Source organism: Hyperolius riggenbachi, chromosome 3, assembly GCF_040937935.1.
Source record: "Hyperolius riggenbachi isolate aHypRig1 chromosome 3, aHypRig1.pri, whole genome shotgun sequence".
NCBI classification, from domain to species: domain Eukaryota; kingdom Metazoa; phylum Chordata; class Amphibia; order Anura; family Hyperoliidae; genus Hyperolius; species Hyperolius riggenbachi.
Window position 1 is genome coordinate 264,347,358 of NC_090648.1, and position 17,229 is coordinate 264,364,586.

Here is a 17,229-nt window from a genome sequence, read left to right on the forward strand (position 1 = left end):
ACTCTGGACGAGCTGCAGAGATCTACAGCTCAGACAGGAGACTCTGTCCATAGGACAACTATTAGTCATGCACTGTACAAAGTTGGCCTTTATGGAAGAGTGGCAAGAAGAAAGGCATTGTTAACAGAAAGCATAAGAAGTCCCGTTTGCAGTTTGCCACAAGCCATGTGGGGGACACAGCAACCATGTGGAAGAAGGTGCTCTGGTCAGAGGAGACCAAAATTGAACTTTTTGGCCAAAATGCAAAACACTATGTATGGCGGAAAACTAACACTGCACATCACTCTGAACATACCATCCCCACTGTCAAATATGGTGGTGGCAGCATCATCGTGCATCTCTTCAGCAGGGACAGTGAAGAGTTGATGGGAAGATACAGAGCCAAATACAGGGCAAACTTGGAAGAAAACCTCTTGGAGACTGCAAAAGACTTGAGACTGGGGCGGAGGTTCACCTTCCAGCAGGACAATGACACTAAACATAAAGCCAGGGCAACAATGGAATGGCTTAAAACAAAACATATCTATGTGTTAGAATGGCCCAGTCAAAGTCCAGATCTAATTCCAATCGAGAATCTGTGGCAAGATCTGAAAACTGCTGTTCCCAAACGCTGTCCATCTAATCTGACTGAGCTGGAGCTGTTTTGCAAAGAAGAATGGGCAAGGATTTCAGTCTGTAGATGTGCAAAGCTGGTAGAGATATACCCTAAAAGACTGGCAGCTGTAATTGCAGCAAAAGGTGGTTCTACAAAGTATTGACTCAGGGGGCCGAATAATTACGCACACCCCACTTTGCAGTTATTTATTTGTAAAACATGTTTGGAATGATGGATTTTCGATCCACTTCTCACATGTACACCACTTTGTATTGGTCTGTCACGTGGAATTCCAATAGAATTGATTCATGTTTGTGGCAGTAATGTGACAAAATGTGGAAAACTTCAAGGGGGCCGAATACTTTTGCAACCCATATATACAGTATATATATATATATATGTGTGTGTGTGTGTATATATGTATATATATATGTATATATATATATATATAGTGTGTATGCGTGCGTGCGTGTGTGTGTAAAAAGCCAAAAAATGGTGGATCAATTAAATGTCTTGATTTATTATTTTTTCCCCACTACTACTTCTCAGTAAAGTTCCATTTTACCTTATTTGAGAAAAAAAAACAGCTACAATGTAAGGCAAACTTAATATGCAGTTTTAACTAGCTGTGTATTTGCAGACTGTCTGCAATATATCATTGTTTATTTGAAAGCACTGGCTTTCTCAGCAACTCTACTTACCATTATAACCTCTATTGGGATTGGGACAGGAATCTTTGACTTAAAACGGTCATTGACTTCTTTGACCGCAAAAACCACAACCATGATGATTATTGATGTAACAAGATCAGCAATGTTTGTCTTTGTAATTTTTGAAAAAAGATTTTCAAGAGTCTGTAAAAAAATATGAACAGTTTTATAAACCTGCACATTTGAACAGTTATATAAACCTGCATTCCAGAGAGTAAATTACACCAAAATTAGCAATCAGAAAAAATGTAAAAACCATTTACACCGGGACAATAATATGTATTCTTTCTTTTTAGAGTTCTTGATCAAATAGAACAGATTAATGTATACTGAGTGGTTAAAAAAAAAAAGTTTTTTGTCTTTTAAATTGGCTTTACTATTAATAATCAGTATAGGAAATTGCAAGCATCACAGCTTATCCTTAAAAGGCAACTGAAGTGAGAGGGATATGGAGGATGCCATATTAATTTCCTTTTAAACTATGCACATTTCTTTCCTCTGTGTGCCCCTCCCCCTTTATCTCACCCCTCCAAGTCTATCCCCCACCTCTATCCCACCCCTGCTTGCCTCTCCCCAACCTCTGCTCTGTGAGGAGAAGCAAAGAGGCCGAACTGCAGCATCCTGACTCTGGGGTTGCAGCTATTTTTTTCAGAACTGAAACTAAAGGAGAACTCCGCTCTGGAGCAGCGAGGAGCGGTGGTAAGGGGGTCTACCTGATGCCGTTAGCCCCATGGATCAGGTAGTATGTTTTTCTTTAATGTTTTTCCTGGCCTCGGTTTGCTTTAAAGAGAAACTCCGACCAAGAATTGAACTTTATCCCAATCAGTAGCTGATACCCCCTTTTACATGAGAAATCTATTCCTTTTCAAAAACAGACCATCAGGGGGCGCTGTATGACTGATATTGTGGTGAAACCCCTCCCATAGGAAACTCTGAGGACCGTGGTACTCCTGGCAGTTTCCTGTCTGTGAGTGGTACTCCTGGCAGTTGTCAGTTTCCTGTCTGTGAACCTTGTTGCATTGTGGGAAATAGCTGTTTACAGCTGTTTCCAACTGTCAAAAAAGCATGCAGCATACGTCACCTGCCAACAGTAAAAATGTCACCATGTAATAAATGTCAGAATGTAAATCAGGGATTTAAAATATTTTACAATGGGCAAACACTGACTAAATCATTTATACATAATGTTTGTAAAAATGAAGCACTTTTTTTATTACATTATTTTCGCTGGAGTTCCTCTTTAAGCCCTTTAAGGTATGACCAAGAGCCCCTGTCGCTGTTTTTCCTGTTGTTTGCTGCAGCCCTCTTTTATTATGTATTTTGTATGGAGGTTGGGGATCTCCAGTGCTGCGTGCATGCTTTGCATTGAATTGCATAATATTTGGTTTGTGCTGCTCACCCCCCCGTATTATTTATTCATGTGTAGAACACAGGATTTGTAGCACAGACTGTGACATGGGAGTCTCCCAAGTTTACTTGCAGTCAGTGGATTAGACCAGGTGTGGAAAATGAGTAACAAGCTCCTACTCTGTTCAGCTTGTCATCCAGGCTGGGGACACACTAGATGGTGCGTGAAAGGTTGCGTTTCACTGCATATTTGTTTGTGCGGTTTTTGTCATAATGAAGTGTGTTTTGAGGGCGTTTGTGCTTCACATATGCCTTTGGCATATGCGTTTGTCTTGCGTTTTACTGCTTTTGCGTTTCGCACGTATGAATCGCGAGTGCAGTTTTGTGCGTTTTGTATGCGTTTCTGATATGTGTTTTATGCAAATTTTTTGGGATTGTGGCCAGTATAAAAATACATTTTTGATACAATAAAACGCTATACATCTATGTCACCCTTGATATACATTATGTGCATTTTAGATGCGTTTTGGAAAAATATGCAGCAAGTTCTGCATTTCTAAGCTGTCAATATTCAACAAAGAGACTACCAATACATTTTAGGCAAAGAGGTGCCATATCAGCTTCAGTCACTTGTGTCAGTTCATAGCTGGCTGCAAATGATAATAGAAGGATTTTTTTTCAATGAAAGTTTCAGGAAATCTAATCTTTTATGAGAACAAATAATTTCCTCCAACGTGTTTGCAGTTATTTTAGGAAACATAACAGAGCGATGTTATCAAGCTATGCAGATGCAGCAACAGCTACTCACCACTTTACTCATATTGAATACGCATCTGAAACTGTAGGCTTTGAAAACACTTTCAACTTCAGGAAAACATTATAAACAAATAAAGATACTTACATAAAACAAGGCCAAAGGTCCACTGAATTGATCAACTTTTAGTCCCAATACAAACTTGAGCTGTGAAATTAGAACATGAATAGCGGCAGCAGTTGTAAAGCCGCTTATCAGGGCATCTGACAAATAGATGACTATGAATCCAACTTGCAGCAGTCCTAGAGCCAGCTGGAAGAAAAGAGCAGTTTCTCTGAGTAATGACTGTGGTGGAGACTGCTGGTAAAACAATAGGACTGGTTTGCAACACTCACCTGGAAGATTCCTGCAAGCACTGTCACAGTAGCTGCTACAGCAACTCTGTTTTCATTTAGGATTGTAGCAGTATCATTTACAGCTAGTAGGGCAGGATCAGGATCAGGAAATAATCGGAGCACGGCTGTACCGACCATCAAACTCAACACAGGAAAGGGACCTAAACGATATGATTCATTAGTGAATGACCCAGATGCAAATCAGTAGTAACTTTAATCCAGCCAGGTCCTTAGGACACATATCAAAAATCTTGTCGAATGTTATTTCTATTTCTAAAAATTACTTGATTACGCAGCACAAAAAACTTGAGAATAATGTGCAAATATGTGTTCAATCAATGAAATGTAAAAGTTTGTGACCCTTTTTACATTTTCAAACTTTAAGCACAATTAAGACCGAAAACCTGATTTTCCTAGTGGGTAATTTGCCATGAATCTAATTAGAGAAAGAATTCACGTCTTGCTTATTCATTAATTTGCCCCTGCAACACCCCCGATACACTCACACACAGATACAGTACATGCACACACATAAACATACACATACTGTACATGCATACACATACACGTACTGTACACACACACACACACACACACACACACACACACACACACACACACACACACACACACACACACACACACACACACACACACACACCACACACACACACTGTAGATGCACATACACATACTGTGCAAACAAACACTCACACATAGGGCTTGATTCATTTAAGCGTGATATCACAGCAGTCATCACGCGATCTCCCGTGCACGGCGCTTTGCTTGTTTCACACGCGCGATCGCGCACAAACCTTTGTTTATCACACGGAATAATGTTTTACGCGCACGTAAAAGAGCAGTTATCTCACTTTAGTGAATCAAGCCCATACTTTGCTGCACACACACACTTTGAGCAGTAATGATTACAACAAAATGTTACCAGTAACTCTTTATGAGTTTTGTTTTGCACATCATCTTGGAGAAATTGTAGCTGATTTCTCCCTACAGAGCAGCTTCAACTAAAGGAAGTTTGTAGAGTTCCTTGCATGAACCACACAAACTTCCCTCAATATGTGTTTAGGTTTAAGGTCATAGCTTTAACTTTTCCATTCAGGAACATTAACATTTTTTTAACCATTATACGTAAATTGACTTTTATGTTTAGGGTTGTTGTGTTACCTCATTAGCCAGTTTATTTTAAATAGAACCCGAGGTGAGGTTCTGACAATGGTATCCGCACACAGAGGCTGGGTCTGCCTATACTTCCCAGCCTCTGTTGCTATCCAGATCCCCCCTAAGCCACCCCCTGCGCTCTGCTATCCCCCATAAATCACAGCCGCGCTGTCGACATGCAGCGTGTCGCAGCGGGCTGTGTTTACCTCTGTACTGTCAGTCTCGGCGCTCCCCCGCCTCCTGCATAGCTCCGGTCCCCGCCCGCGTCCCTTCCCTACCTGCTGATTGGAGGGAAGTGACGTGGACAGTGACCGGAGCTATGCAGGAGGCGGGGGAGCAGCGAGACTGACAGTACAAAGGTAAACACAGCCCGCACAGCGCGGCTGTAATTTATGGGGGCCAGCAGAGCGCAGGGGGAACTTAGGGGGGATCTGGATAGCAACAGAGGCTGGGCAGTATAGGCAGACCCAGCCTCTGTATGTGGATAGCATTGTCAGAACCCCACCTCGGGTTGTCTTTAAGCTTCCGCTCATGGGTGGATACCTTAACCAAATTTGCTGGTACATTTCGGAACTTATAAGTTCCACTAATGATGACAAGCCATAGTGGCCTTAGGTAGCAAATCAGGCCTAATCACAATACTTTCACCACCATGTTTCACAGATGGGACAAGGTTCTTCATTGAAACAAAAAATTAAAAACAAGAGACACTGACTCCAAAATAAGGATAAATAAATTAATGCCTCTCTGTGAAAATCAGTGCTTTTACCTGCCTTCTGTATGATTGAAAGGTCAAATCATAAAGAGTTAGTTCATATTAATGGTTGATCAACTTAAGCTGCTGTGCAACTGGGGATCAGCTGCCACTCGGTAGGTGTACATGCAAACAAATGGGGCAATGCACCTGTGTAGATTCCACCCACACGGATGAATTGCAGATGGTATAATGTAAGCTGCGTACCATCGCTGCTTAGAACCAGTCACAAATGCTGCACACAGTGCCAGTGGCTGTCAGCTGTACATGTGAACTAGCCCTTAAAAAGTTCAAGAAGACCATCATTATGCATTTTAGATGTTTTTGAATGGCTGCAAACTAAGGGTACGTACAGACATACGATAACGATCGTTCGTTCTGAACGACGAACGATGTTAAAGGAGGTATCGGCCGATGATCGTTTGCAGAAAGGCTACTTTGAACATCGTTCATGTACAACAACATGATGTATAAACTGATTTCAAACACAAGTGTCAAAAAGAACTGTTTGAGCATGTGCAAAGCTTTGAGAACGAACGATCAACGACCGATCGTTGTACAGACATTACTTTTTGAACGATGGTCGTTGGAAAAGATCTGGCAGAATGGATCGTTCTTTACCAACGACATATCTCGTTGGTCGTTCGTTTTAATGATCGTTCGTGCACTTTTTACGAACGATCATCGGGCAATGCCGTCGGTAACGATTGTTTTAAACGACTATAGTCGCATGTCTGTACGCACCCTTAGTCCTTTAGGATAGGATCACAGTGGACATTGCAAACTTGTATCAGCTGGAATGCAATGCAGCAAAATTGAAGAGTGACGTATGCTTCACTGTAACTGTTTACGTGCACGTTTTGAGGTAACGCAATGCATACAGTGTGCTGGAATGCCGTATGCCTTTGTACCTCACTGCAATCTGCTGCAATCCGATGTGGCCGTTATGCCGTATCGCAACACACCACTGTGAATGGAGCCTTACTTGTGTAATACAGTGAGTTATATCTTCAAGGATTTTTCCTGTATTTGTTTTTTTGTGTTTCTTTAAAAGTTTGTAGAATTGACTCTACTTACCCACTGATATGTGCTTAGAAGTACCCAGAAAGAAATAAATAATAACAGGGAAAAAGGCTGCATAAAGTCCATATTCAGGAGTAACGTTCACTAGTAGCGCAAAGGCCATTCCTAAAAAATTAAAATTACAGAAAAGACAAAGAAAAATGTTTATTTATTTATTTTTTATGCATTCATTTTTCTAGTTAAAAACAATAAGAATCTTGTGCCTGAGAAAACAGAGTCAGTCCTAGAGTTTGCAACTCCTTTTAAGCCAGTGGGATGGAATAACCTAAATGCAGGTCTTTCTTAAGGTGGCCACACACAATACAATAAAATGATCCGATTTTACAGGAATTCGATAAAAATGATCGGATCTCCCGAAAAAATCGAAAGCTTTTTTTTCTTCATTCGACTGAAAAATCCGATCGGATTTCCCGTTTTTTTTTTATTTTTATCTATCCGGAATGCAAGATATTTCTCTTCAATTTCTCTAAAGATTGTATGGTGTGTGTTAGATTGTCAATTTATTAATATACACACTCTAGCAATTTTCTCAGAGTTTTCAATCATTTTTATCATAATTGGGGAAACATTGAACGTAGGTGTGTGGTACATTGGTCATATTTTTTGAATGTTACAATCCGTCAGAAAAATTGATTGCAATTCTTAAATTGAACAGATAATTAAAAAATTGTATGGTGTGTGGCCACCTTTAGGAGTGACGGGTGCCAGTGGTGTTAAAATGAACCTGAACTCAGAGCTTCCTGTCTGCTCTAAAATATAGACAACAGCATAATGACCTTTAAAGAAAATATTTCTTTGTTACAGCTGATACAAATCCTGCAATAAATCTTCAGTTTGTCTACTTCCTGCTTTCATGGAAGCAGATATATTGTTAACATCCTGTGTTTACCAATTAGGTCTATGCCATGGCAGAAGCTGACACAGCTGAATAGATCAAATTACAACTTGTGATTAGTCACAGATGAGAGGGAATTAGAAAGGCTAAACTCTTTAAATATATACAGGGTGCATTTCTATATGTTTTCCTCCTGCCCTGTGCAAGAGTTACTGTCAGATCGATTATTTCCAACATGTCCGATCTGATTTCCGGTCGCATTCCAATCGTTTCCCTATGAAAGTGAACAGAAAACGGTCGGAAATCGATCGTAAAATGATTGGAAATCGATCAGAAATCAGATCGGAAATGTTGGAAATAATCAAGAATGGTAGCAGTGAGTCATTGCAGCTGGCTTAATACCATATTGACATCTATTCCCACTAAATACTGGTTTTGATTTCACAAGACATTATGCAATATGCTGTGCAGTTCGCGAGCTGCAATTATTTGTCATCTGCAGTATGTTATTAGTCTAACGTGACAATCACTGTGATACAGAAAAGTGGCTGCTGCTCTGAACTGTGAGTACATTTGAAATCAGCGCCGATAGACTTGGGCGCAGGATACAGCCAGTATATGGCTGATCCTGCTTCTGCACAAGTTCGGGCCGATTTAATTACTATTCCCCCTCCAGGTCGCCATGGATAGTGGGGAATGAAATAATTCGGCTTCCAGCGATTGCTGGAGGCCGAATTATTATGTTTTTTAAGCAACCTCGGCTCCGTCTTCTGGCGGAGCCGAGGTTACTCACTGAGCGCTGCAATAGGAATGATTCCTATTGTAGTCTATGGAGGCGCCGGCTGCGCCCAAATCTAGCAGCGCTGAAAAGCACTGCTCCGTGAACTGTTGCTGGCCATTAAAGTCTGTTGAAGCTATGAAATAGAGGAAACAAGCTATAGCCTAATTGAACTGATAAGGTCTATGGTCTAGTAGTTGACATGAATGTCAAGCAAATAGCCTTACTTGCAGAAATAATGTGAGTGGCAACATCTGAAATTTAGAATCATACAGGTCCTTTAAGTGAGCATGGTTGGTAAGCGTTTGTTGACCTAGTTTAAGAATGCTCATCTCTCAGAAAGATACCACTTTTGCTGGGTTATCTTTAATTAGTTGTTGTTGTGAATAGGATTACTGTATTCTGGCTTAGGTAATCTTTTTTTTTGTGTCTAGTTGAAAATACATTTTATCAGCCACTTACATTTTTAGTGGAATTTAGGTCACAACATTATTAAGTGAGGAGTAGGTATTTCTTTGGTTTGGGTCTAAAGGTGGGTACACACATCAGATAAAAGTCTTTGGCAATTGAAAGATCACAGACCAATTTTACCCCCTTTCCTGTAATATGAGAGCAATACTCTACACCAGGGGTCTCAAACTCGCGGCCCGCGGGACATTTGCGGCCCTCGATGCAATATTTTGTGGCCCTCGCCGGCAAAAGCTTCCTTATAGTTCGCTTCAGTGCTCCCAAGTAATCTGCCGCATTCCCGCTGCTATACGAGGGCTGCAGAGACCCCAAATCGCCCGGGGGGCAATCCGCCGGCATTTCTGGAAGGGGTAGAGCTTTCAGCTTCAGCTCTGCCCCTCCTGACGTCAATCGCCGCACGGGTCGCCGCCTCTCCCCGCCCCGCTCTGTGAAGGAAGAGTGAGAGGGGCGGGCAGAGGCGGCGATGCGCCGCGATTGTGAAATTCCTTATGCGGCCCAGCCTCATCCTGACTTTGCCTCCTGCGGCCCCCCAGGTAAATTGAGTTTGAGACCCCTGCTCTACACAGTCTATTCTATTGAGTTGAACTCCCCATCAGATAAAAATATTTGCAAGATGATGTACACAAAGATGCTGTACACATGCAAAAGATCAGTATCTGCAAAAGATCAGTTCCTGCAAAATGCATTTATAGTCTATATCTGCAGATCTCACACACACCTTGTTTAACAGACATTCATCTGCAGATCAGACAATCATCTGCAGATCCAAAGATCCACCCTGGTGGATCTGATCTGCAGATGATTGTTCGTTAAACAAGGTGTGTATGAGATCTGCAGATATCATAGACTATGAATGCATTTTGCAGGAACGGATCTTTTGCAGATACTGATCTTTCACATGTGTACAGCATCTTTGTGTGCAGCATCTTGCAAAGATTTTTATCTGATGGGGAGTTCAGCTCAATAGAATAGACTGTAGAGTATGGCTTTCATACTACATGGAAGGGGGTAAAATTGGTCTGTGATCTTTCAGTTTCCAAAGACTTTTATCTGATGTGTGTACCCACCTTTAGTGTGAACATACATTGCTGGACACAGAAAGAAGCCCTCCTACCCCGTACATTCATAAGTGCTATAAGCTAATTTGAGGTGCGGGGAGAACCGGAAAAAAAACTTGAGATTTAAAGGGCACAGGAAATAGTGGTAGTTAAATATCAGTAAATGTACCAATATTCTACCCTTCATTCATACAGTGAAATATTGGTAATATTTGCCAATATTTCACTATGACCTAACCTCTACTTACTGAAGGACAGAAGCCCCCGTGGTGCTGCTTAACCTTAACCCTCTCACATTGCCTAACCTTAACATGGGCATGCCTTTAGGCTGGTTTCACAGTGGGATGTTAAAGTCCCACGTTACAGCAGCCAGTAACGCAGCCTAACTCACAGCACTGTAAAATCAATGTTGCTGTTCACAGTAACACGTTGTGTTACATTGTAACGCAGCACGTTAAAAACAAAGTGCTGCATGCTGTACGCTATACTGGGCAAAGCCACGTTAGACTGTTTGCACATGCTCAGTAATGTTGGAGGAGGAGGTCTCTCCTCCTCCTCAGCTGCCAGCCACATGGCTAATTAATATTCACTGCACTGCAGAGACTCATGGTAGGACTGTAGTGTTGTTCGGATCATAAACGAATCGTACATTTGATCCGGATCTTTTTTTATGAGTTGAATCATCTGGATCTTCACAATGAAAGATTCGGTTCACAGTGGATGTCTGTCTGGAAGAAACAGGAACATACAGAATGTACAGTGCAGGGAAAGTCCTGTCCTGCTAATCATTTCACCCAGTCTGCTTCCCTAGTAAAATGATTCAAATGATTCGGTTCAAAGATCCGGATCTTTTCAACGATCCGATTTAAATGATCCGAATCCTTAAAAAGATCCGGACTTCCTATCACTAACCTGGAGTGGCTGCTTTGAGAGCTGCATAACGCAGCTCAATCTGACATCCAACTTCAACACCACCATACGTTGCATTAGGGGCACGTTATGCGACCATAACGTCTTCTAAAACGCAACGTCTTGGTGTGTAACTAGCCTTAAAGAGACTCTGACCAGTACTGCAAAGTGCATAAAGATGCATACCTTTCTGTAGCTTGTGCTCTGCTCTTTCATTTGATGCCTTAATCGCTGTTCTACACTAGTGTTGGGCGAACAGTGTTCGCCACTGTTCGGGTTCTGCAGAACATCACCCTGTTCGGGTGATGTTCGAGTTCGGCCGAACACCTGGTGGTGTTCGGCCAAACTGTTCGGGGCTCGCCGAACTGCTGAATGCATGGCCGAACAGGGCCCCTGTTCGGCCGAACAGGGCCCTGTTCGGCCGAATACTGCCCCCCATGGGGTCGCAGGCATAAGGGGGGAGCATGCCCCGATCGCGGGGGGGGGGTCGGAAATTCCCCCCACCCCCTCCGCTAGCGCTCCCCCCTCTGCCCGCTTCCCCATACAAAAAGTTTAAAGCAAGTTCAATAGTACCTGGTGGCACTGGCTGGCAGTGGAGTGAGGAGGAGGAGGAGTCCGAGTAGCAGAGTGACGTTGAGGCCGGGCAGCGGGCGGTTCAGCGCTAGTACCCTTGTGGTACTTCCGCCCTTTCTCTGACCTCACGTCCTCGTATGCGTCATCACGCAGAGGACGTGAGGTCAGAGAAAGGGCGGAAGTACCACAAGGGTACTAGCGCTGAACCGCCCGCTGCCCGGCCTCAACGTCACTCTGCTACTCGGACTCCTCCTCCTCCTCACTCCACTGCCAGCCAGTGCCACCAGCCCAGGTACTATTGAACTTGCTTTAAACTTTTTTTATGGGGAAGCGGGCGGAGGGGGGAGCGCTAGCGGAGGGGGTGGGGGGAATTTCCGACCCCCCCCCGCGACCGGGGCATGCTCCCCCCTTATGCCTGCGACCCCATAGGGCCCCCAAAATGGGCATGTTCGGGGGTCCCATTGACTCCCATTGAGTTCGGCGTTCGGGCCGAACATGCCGAACATCTGGCCCATGTTCGGCCTGTTCGGCCCGAACCCGAACATCCAGGTGTTCGCCCAACACTATTCTACACCAAATAGTTTACGTTCAATTTAAATTTAAAAATAGGTTTGCATATGTGTATCAGCGCCAAGGAATCAAATTGGCCGCTGTTGAGAGAAGAACAACGTCCAGAGTTCACAAACAGCTAAATTATATATGATCAGCGCAGGGTCCAAAAACAAAAGACGAGTCTTCAACGAGTCTTCCCTAGGGAAGGAGACAGGCGGCACCTTTATACTGTCCTTTACTGCTGACCCATACACGCATGCAACTTTCTTGGGGTTCCCATCGCATGGGCCCCCGTATGTAAGTTTTGTTTTTATGCTATTTTTAAACTGTTTTTACTATGAAAACTCTATATTAAACTGTTTACACTTAGAGTTGCCGTTCGTTTTTTATGATGTTTACTGATATCCATTCGTGAGAGGAATCATTGCTGAATTGGTGGATCCTGGACAGACTGTTGCTTCCTGATGTCCTACCAAAGCCTTGATACAACGTTATAATGTGGGTTGTCACCAGCTGGTAAGCCTCTTTCCTTTTTTTGGGTATCCATGATTGCAGAGCTGTGCCGTGAACCCAATATTTATTGTGGTGGAGATTTACCTGCTCTTATTCTTTGTTGAAGACTCGTCTTTTGTTTTTGGACTCTGCGCTGATCAAATATAATTTAAATTTAAAAATAGCTGCTGCCATCTTGGCTATGTTATAACTTCTGGGTCACCCCTGTCTTACCCATACCCATGAGAGATGCTCGGAGTCCCTTTAAGCCCCCAGCGGGCTCAAAATATTAACCCTTCCCTCACCAAGCAACCCACCTTAACCCCATAGTCAGCTTCCTGCCCCACCTAACCTTAACCTCCAAAATAAAATTTTGCTGCATGCTATGCGAACTGCAGCTACTAATAGCGGTCACTTGCGTGCCTACTATTAGTAGCTGCAGTTCGCATAGCGAGCAGCCCCAGCGCCCAAATGTATGCACCCGCCTCTTTTAGCTGTTCAGCTCCTACCACCTCTCCCACATTTGCCAGAATGGGCATGGCAAGAGGACAGACATCCATTTCCCCTAACTGCAGTTAGATAGACGGGAGGATGCTGTTGAGTATGTATAAAACAGATGCCTATCAGTGATCATCTCTATTGCCTATCCTTCTAGCTGCCATTGCCCAAGTATTTTATAAGTTACTTTTATATTTCTAAAATGCCCCATAGTCACCTTACTGAATTAGACATCATAGTTGCTGTAAAATTGCATGTCTGGCAGATCTTGGCTGCCTAACCTATGTACATGCATTCAACATAGTATAAACGTTTCATCTATAATGAAATATTACTAAGCTCAGTAACACCATGAAATTTGTGTTGTTGTAAATCAGGGGTAGGGAACCTATGGCTCTGGAGCCAGATGTGGCTCTTTTGATAGCTACATGTGGCTCACAGTTAGGGGTTGATTCACTAAGCTACACTGCTCAAGCAGCACAGCTTAGTGTGGCAGCGCAAGTAACATTTTCAAAGTAGGCACGCTACTGCTGTAGCATGCACTACTAACTTACTCACGCTCCCCCCAAAACGAACGGCTGTTCCAATTGTCCCACTCTGGACCCTGTCAGGTCCTGTGAGTTTGTAGGATGAGATCCCCACACTTTGATTGGCCCAATAGGCTGCCTGTCACTTCACAGGCAGTCTATTGGGCCAAAGTGCGGGAACCTTGACTTACAAAGTGAATCAACCCCCAAGTCAGCTCGCTAATTGTACAAGCTTGTTAGTCGGTATTTCTGTCTCTCTCTCTCGGGGAAATTGCTGATGTTGCTGAAACCCAAAAGAAGCTGAAGACATGTCTAACACTTCCGCTGCCCGAAGGATCAACTGTGTACACATCACCATAGCAACAGGGCAACATGGCCCTCTGCTGCACATGCGCACTGTCCCAGTTTGAAACATACTATATGGCTCTCACGGAAATACATTTTTAAATATGTGGCATTTATGGCTCTCTCAGCCAAAAAGGTTCCTGACCCCTGTTGTAAATGATTATGTATTTTCAGTTCAGGCTTGCATTTCAGTTCAGGCTAGTTCAGGCTTACATTTAAAGCAATTGTATTTATGTCAGGAAGATGTATGTGTATATGGCTTACCCTGCAGGACAGCCACCAGGCCAGTGCTGATTCCAGACACAATGTCACTGAGAATCCATGCCTTTATTTGGTACATGGGAAGCCAAGAAGCAATGGGGAGAAAGGTGTAAGCAATCCTTTTGGCCTTCTCCTTAGAACACCTGGCAAACATAAACAGATATTTAGAACGTACAAGGTCTAAAAAGCAAATATGACTAGAAATATACAGTAGATAACTAACATTTTTCATATCCACTATATTGCATGCAAATTAAACGTTATGCTTTTCCACTTTGTAATAATGGAATTCTTATTATCATTTATTGTATTTATAAAATGCCAACATATTTCTGTTTTCCTCAGACTTTATCAAAATGATCTTTTAAGATTCTGTTCATTAGTTGACGTGTTTGAATAGATTGAAGTCAAAACTTTGGTCTGAATTTATCCAATCAGAACCTGAATCTTTATACATAGGCACCACGGTAGGGGTTGTTAACTCACCCTTGTCACTGCTTCCGCTCGATGCGCTACACATTGCATTACGGCCCTCCAATGCTTCTCCTTCACAACCGGAAGGAGAAAGTGTTGGAGAGCTTGAATGTGACGTGGAGCGTAACATGCGGTGCCTATGTACAAACATTCAGGTTCTGATTGGAAGAATTCGGAATGAAGTTCCGAATTTAAACTCATCGAACACGTCAATGCTAATTACCACATCTCCTTCACTGTAACTGTTTCCAAAGGACTAAACCTCTGACGTGATTTAAAAAATAAATCTAAGAATAAGAATTACAACATGCATGCCCTAGGTTTCTCAGCTTATCATTTTTGGTGTTTTTTGTGTCTATTATTTTTATTACAATTAGCTTTTCTCTCTTATTTCAGAAATTAGCAGGGCTAGTCTCACTTGGAAATGCAACATACAGTACATTACAATGAATATTCAGTAAGGGCTGGTGCACACCGAGTGGGTTTTTTTGCGTTTTTGCAGCCGCTTGTAAAGTATAGGAAAAATGCAAACCGCTCTGAAAAACGGCAGTTCAGAGCGGTTTTGCAGGCGTTTTTGTTACAGAAGCTGTTCAGTAACAGCTTTACTGTAACAATACATGAAATCTACTACACCAAAAACGCTTCCCAAAACCGTAAAATGCTAGCTGAAACGCTACAGAAAAATAAGAAAAAGCGTTTAAAAATCTGCTAGCTTTTTGCGGATTTGCTAGCGGGTTTTGGTGTGCACCAGGCCTAAGTTTAGTAAGACTGCAATGACTGACACATAAATTACTGCTGGTTATCACTCCTTCTTGATTGCTTGTGTCAAGCAGGATTTACTATGTTAACGAGATTCAGTTTAGTTATCACAGAACAGAAACATTTCAAGATGCTGAATATTTTTGGCTCTGAGGAAAGAAAAAATTGTGGTGGTTCTGTGGTGGTTCTGCGTTGGAAAATGCTAGGCTTGCCACGTGCATAAATATTGATAACAAGCCACGTAGTGAGAGACATGAAGATTCAAGTGCCGGATCAGTTAAAAATGCTGCACAGTGTGCCTGTTAATTTGGGTGCTGCTATAGCCCACAATGTCATTATTGGCTATGGTGGCTCTGAGGGTGTAACTTGGGTGCCCACTGGGTGGCCTCCCAGCTGCTGCAATCTGCAGTGGCTCCCTCTCCCAGCCACTGCTGCTCTACTTTAGAGAGTCACAGCTTTTGTGCTCTGCAGCACACATTCGTTTGGACTGTGCCACATACACACTGCGGCTGTAGCCCTATTTTCTGCAGAGGCTGCTCCTTTTAGAAGTTCACAGCTGCTACAGCGCTTTCCTCTCAGCACAATATGCCCCCCCCCCCCCCCGCACCCATTTTACTAGGGCATCACCTTGACCTGATGTGTTCTCAGCTTTAACTGATGTAAACCTGATAGCCCTACGTATAATTATAACTGATACAGTATAATAAGTGATAATGAGTTATGCGTCTCTCTAGGTTTCATTAGTGGTAGTGGGAAAGTCAGGAAGTACAGAAATGTCCTACTGCCACTGCCATAACTTTGTCACATAACCCCACTGAGTTTAAATACAATAAAACCTTGGATTGAGAGTAACTTGGTTTAAGAGCGCTTTGCAACACAAGCAAACATTTTTGTGAAATTTTGACTTGATATATAAGCAATGTCTTGATATACAAAAAAAAAAAAAAAAGGATATATGTGTCACATCATTACAACTGAGCCGATAGTTCTTCTCCCTTTGGCGCTGCAGGATTGTACAATCCTATAAGTAACAATCATTGCCATCTGTTGGCTTTTTTGTGTGGCTTTAACAAGGCACTTATCCAATGACAGTTACCGTAGTTTTGAGGATTTCATGGAAATGTGACTTTGAAATCCTCAAAAGTACGGTAACTGTCATTGGATAAGTGCCTTGTTAAAGCCACACAAAAAAAAGCCAACAGATGGCAATGATTGTTACTTATAGTGAAAGTCTTGTTTACATTTTTATTTTATACTATATTATAACTTTTTTTGAATTGTGGAAGGAATCAGCTGGGCTTTCATTCATTTGTATGGGGAAATTCACTTTGATATAAGAGTGCTTTGGAACGAATAATGCTTGCAAACTGTATAGGAGTGGACAATGGAATTGCATTAGCTGAGTGCTGGAGCTTGAAGGGGATGGAGGCTTGAAAGACTACTAGCATGAAAATACAGTACATGTAAACACATATGATATATAGGTCACATAGTAAAATGCACTATATTTTTTGTATTCTTATGTTACTGTCACTTAAAGTAAGTAGCAAATCTATAACACATCTGACAGGTTTTGGACAAGTCAATCTTCTTGTTGGGGATTCTCAGTATTTCTTTTATTCTTTACAACACCTTTGCCTGGCATAGATCTTTACAAAGATGTTGGCCAGTCTCTCTAATCGCTGCCCAATGTTTTGTTAGTTGGACTGAATGACTGCCATTCAGCAACTGCTTTTGAAAATAAAAAAAACAATGAGAATTCCTCATGAGGAGATAGACTACTCTAAAACCTGTCAGATATCTCCAAGTTTTACTTCCTCCTGTATGTGACAGTGACAGAAAAAATACATAATGTATAGTGAATTTCACCCTGGGAGAAATGTGCA

General features: G+C 42.3%; 1 protein-coding gene across 1 annotated transcript in view; it reads right to left on the bottom strand.

Moving 5' to 3' along the window:
• Window positions 1-17,229, bottom strand: part of LOC137561392 (chloride anion exchanger-like) — a 65,348-nt gene that overhangs the window by 46,572 nt on the left and 1,547 nt on the right. Inside the window, exons 2-6 of the mRNA XM_068272686.1 lie at window positions 14,114-14,253; window positions 6,809-6,919; window positions 3,802-3,962; window positions 3,554-3,718; window positions 1,297-1,449 (exon numbers count right to left, since the gene is read on the bottom strand). Of these exons, the coding sequence (XP_068128787.1) occupies window positions 1,297-1,449; window positions 3,554-3,718; window positions 3,802-3,962; window positions 6,809-6,919; window positions 14,114-14,253 (730 nt within the window). The remainder of the gene's footprint in view (window positions 1-1,296; window positions 1,450-3,553; window positions 3,719-3,801; window positions 3,963-6,808; window positions 6,920-14,113; window positions 14,254-17,229) is intronic.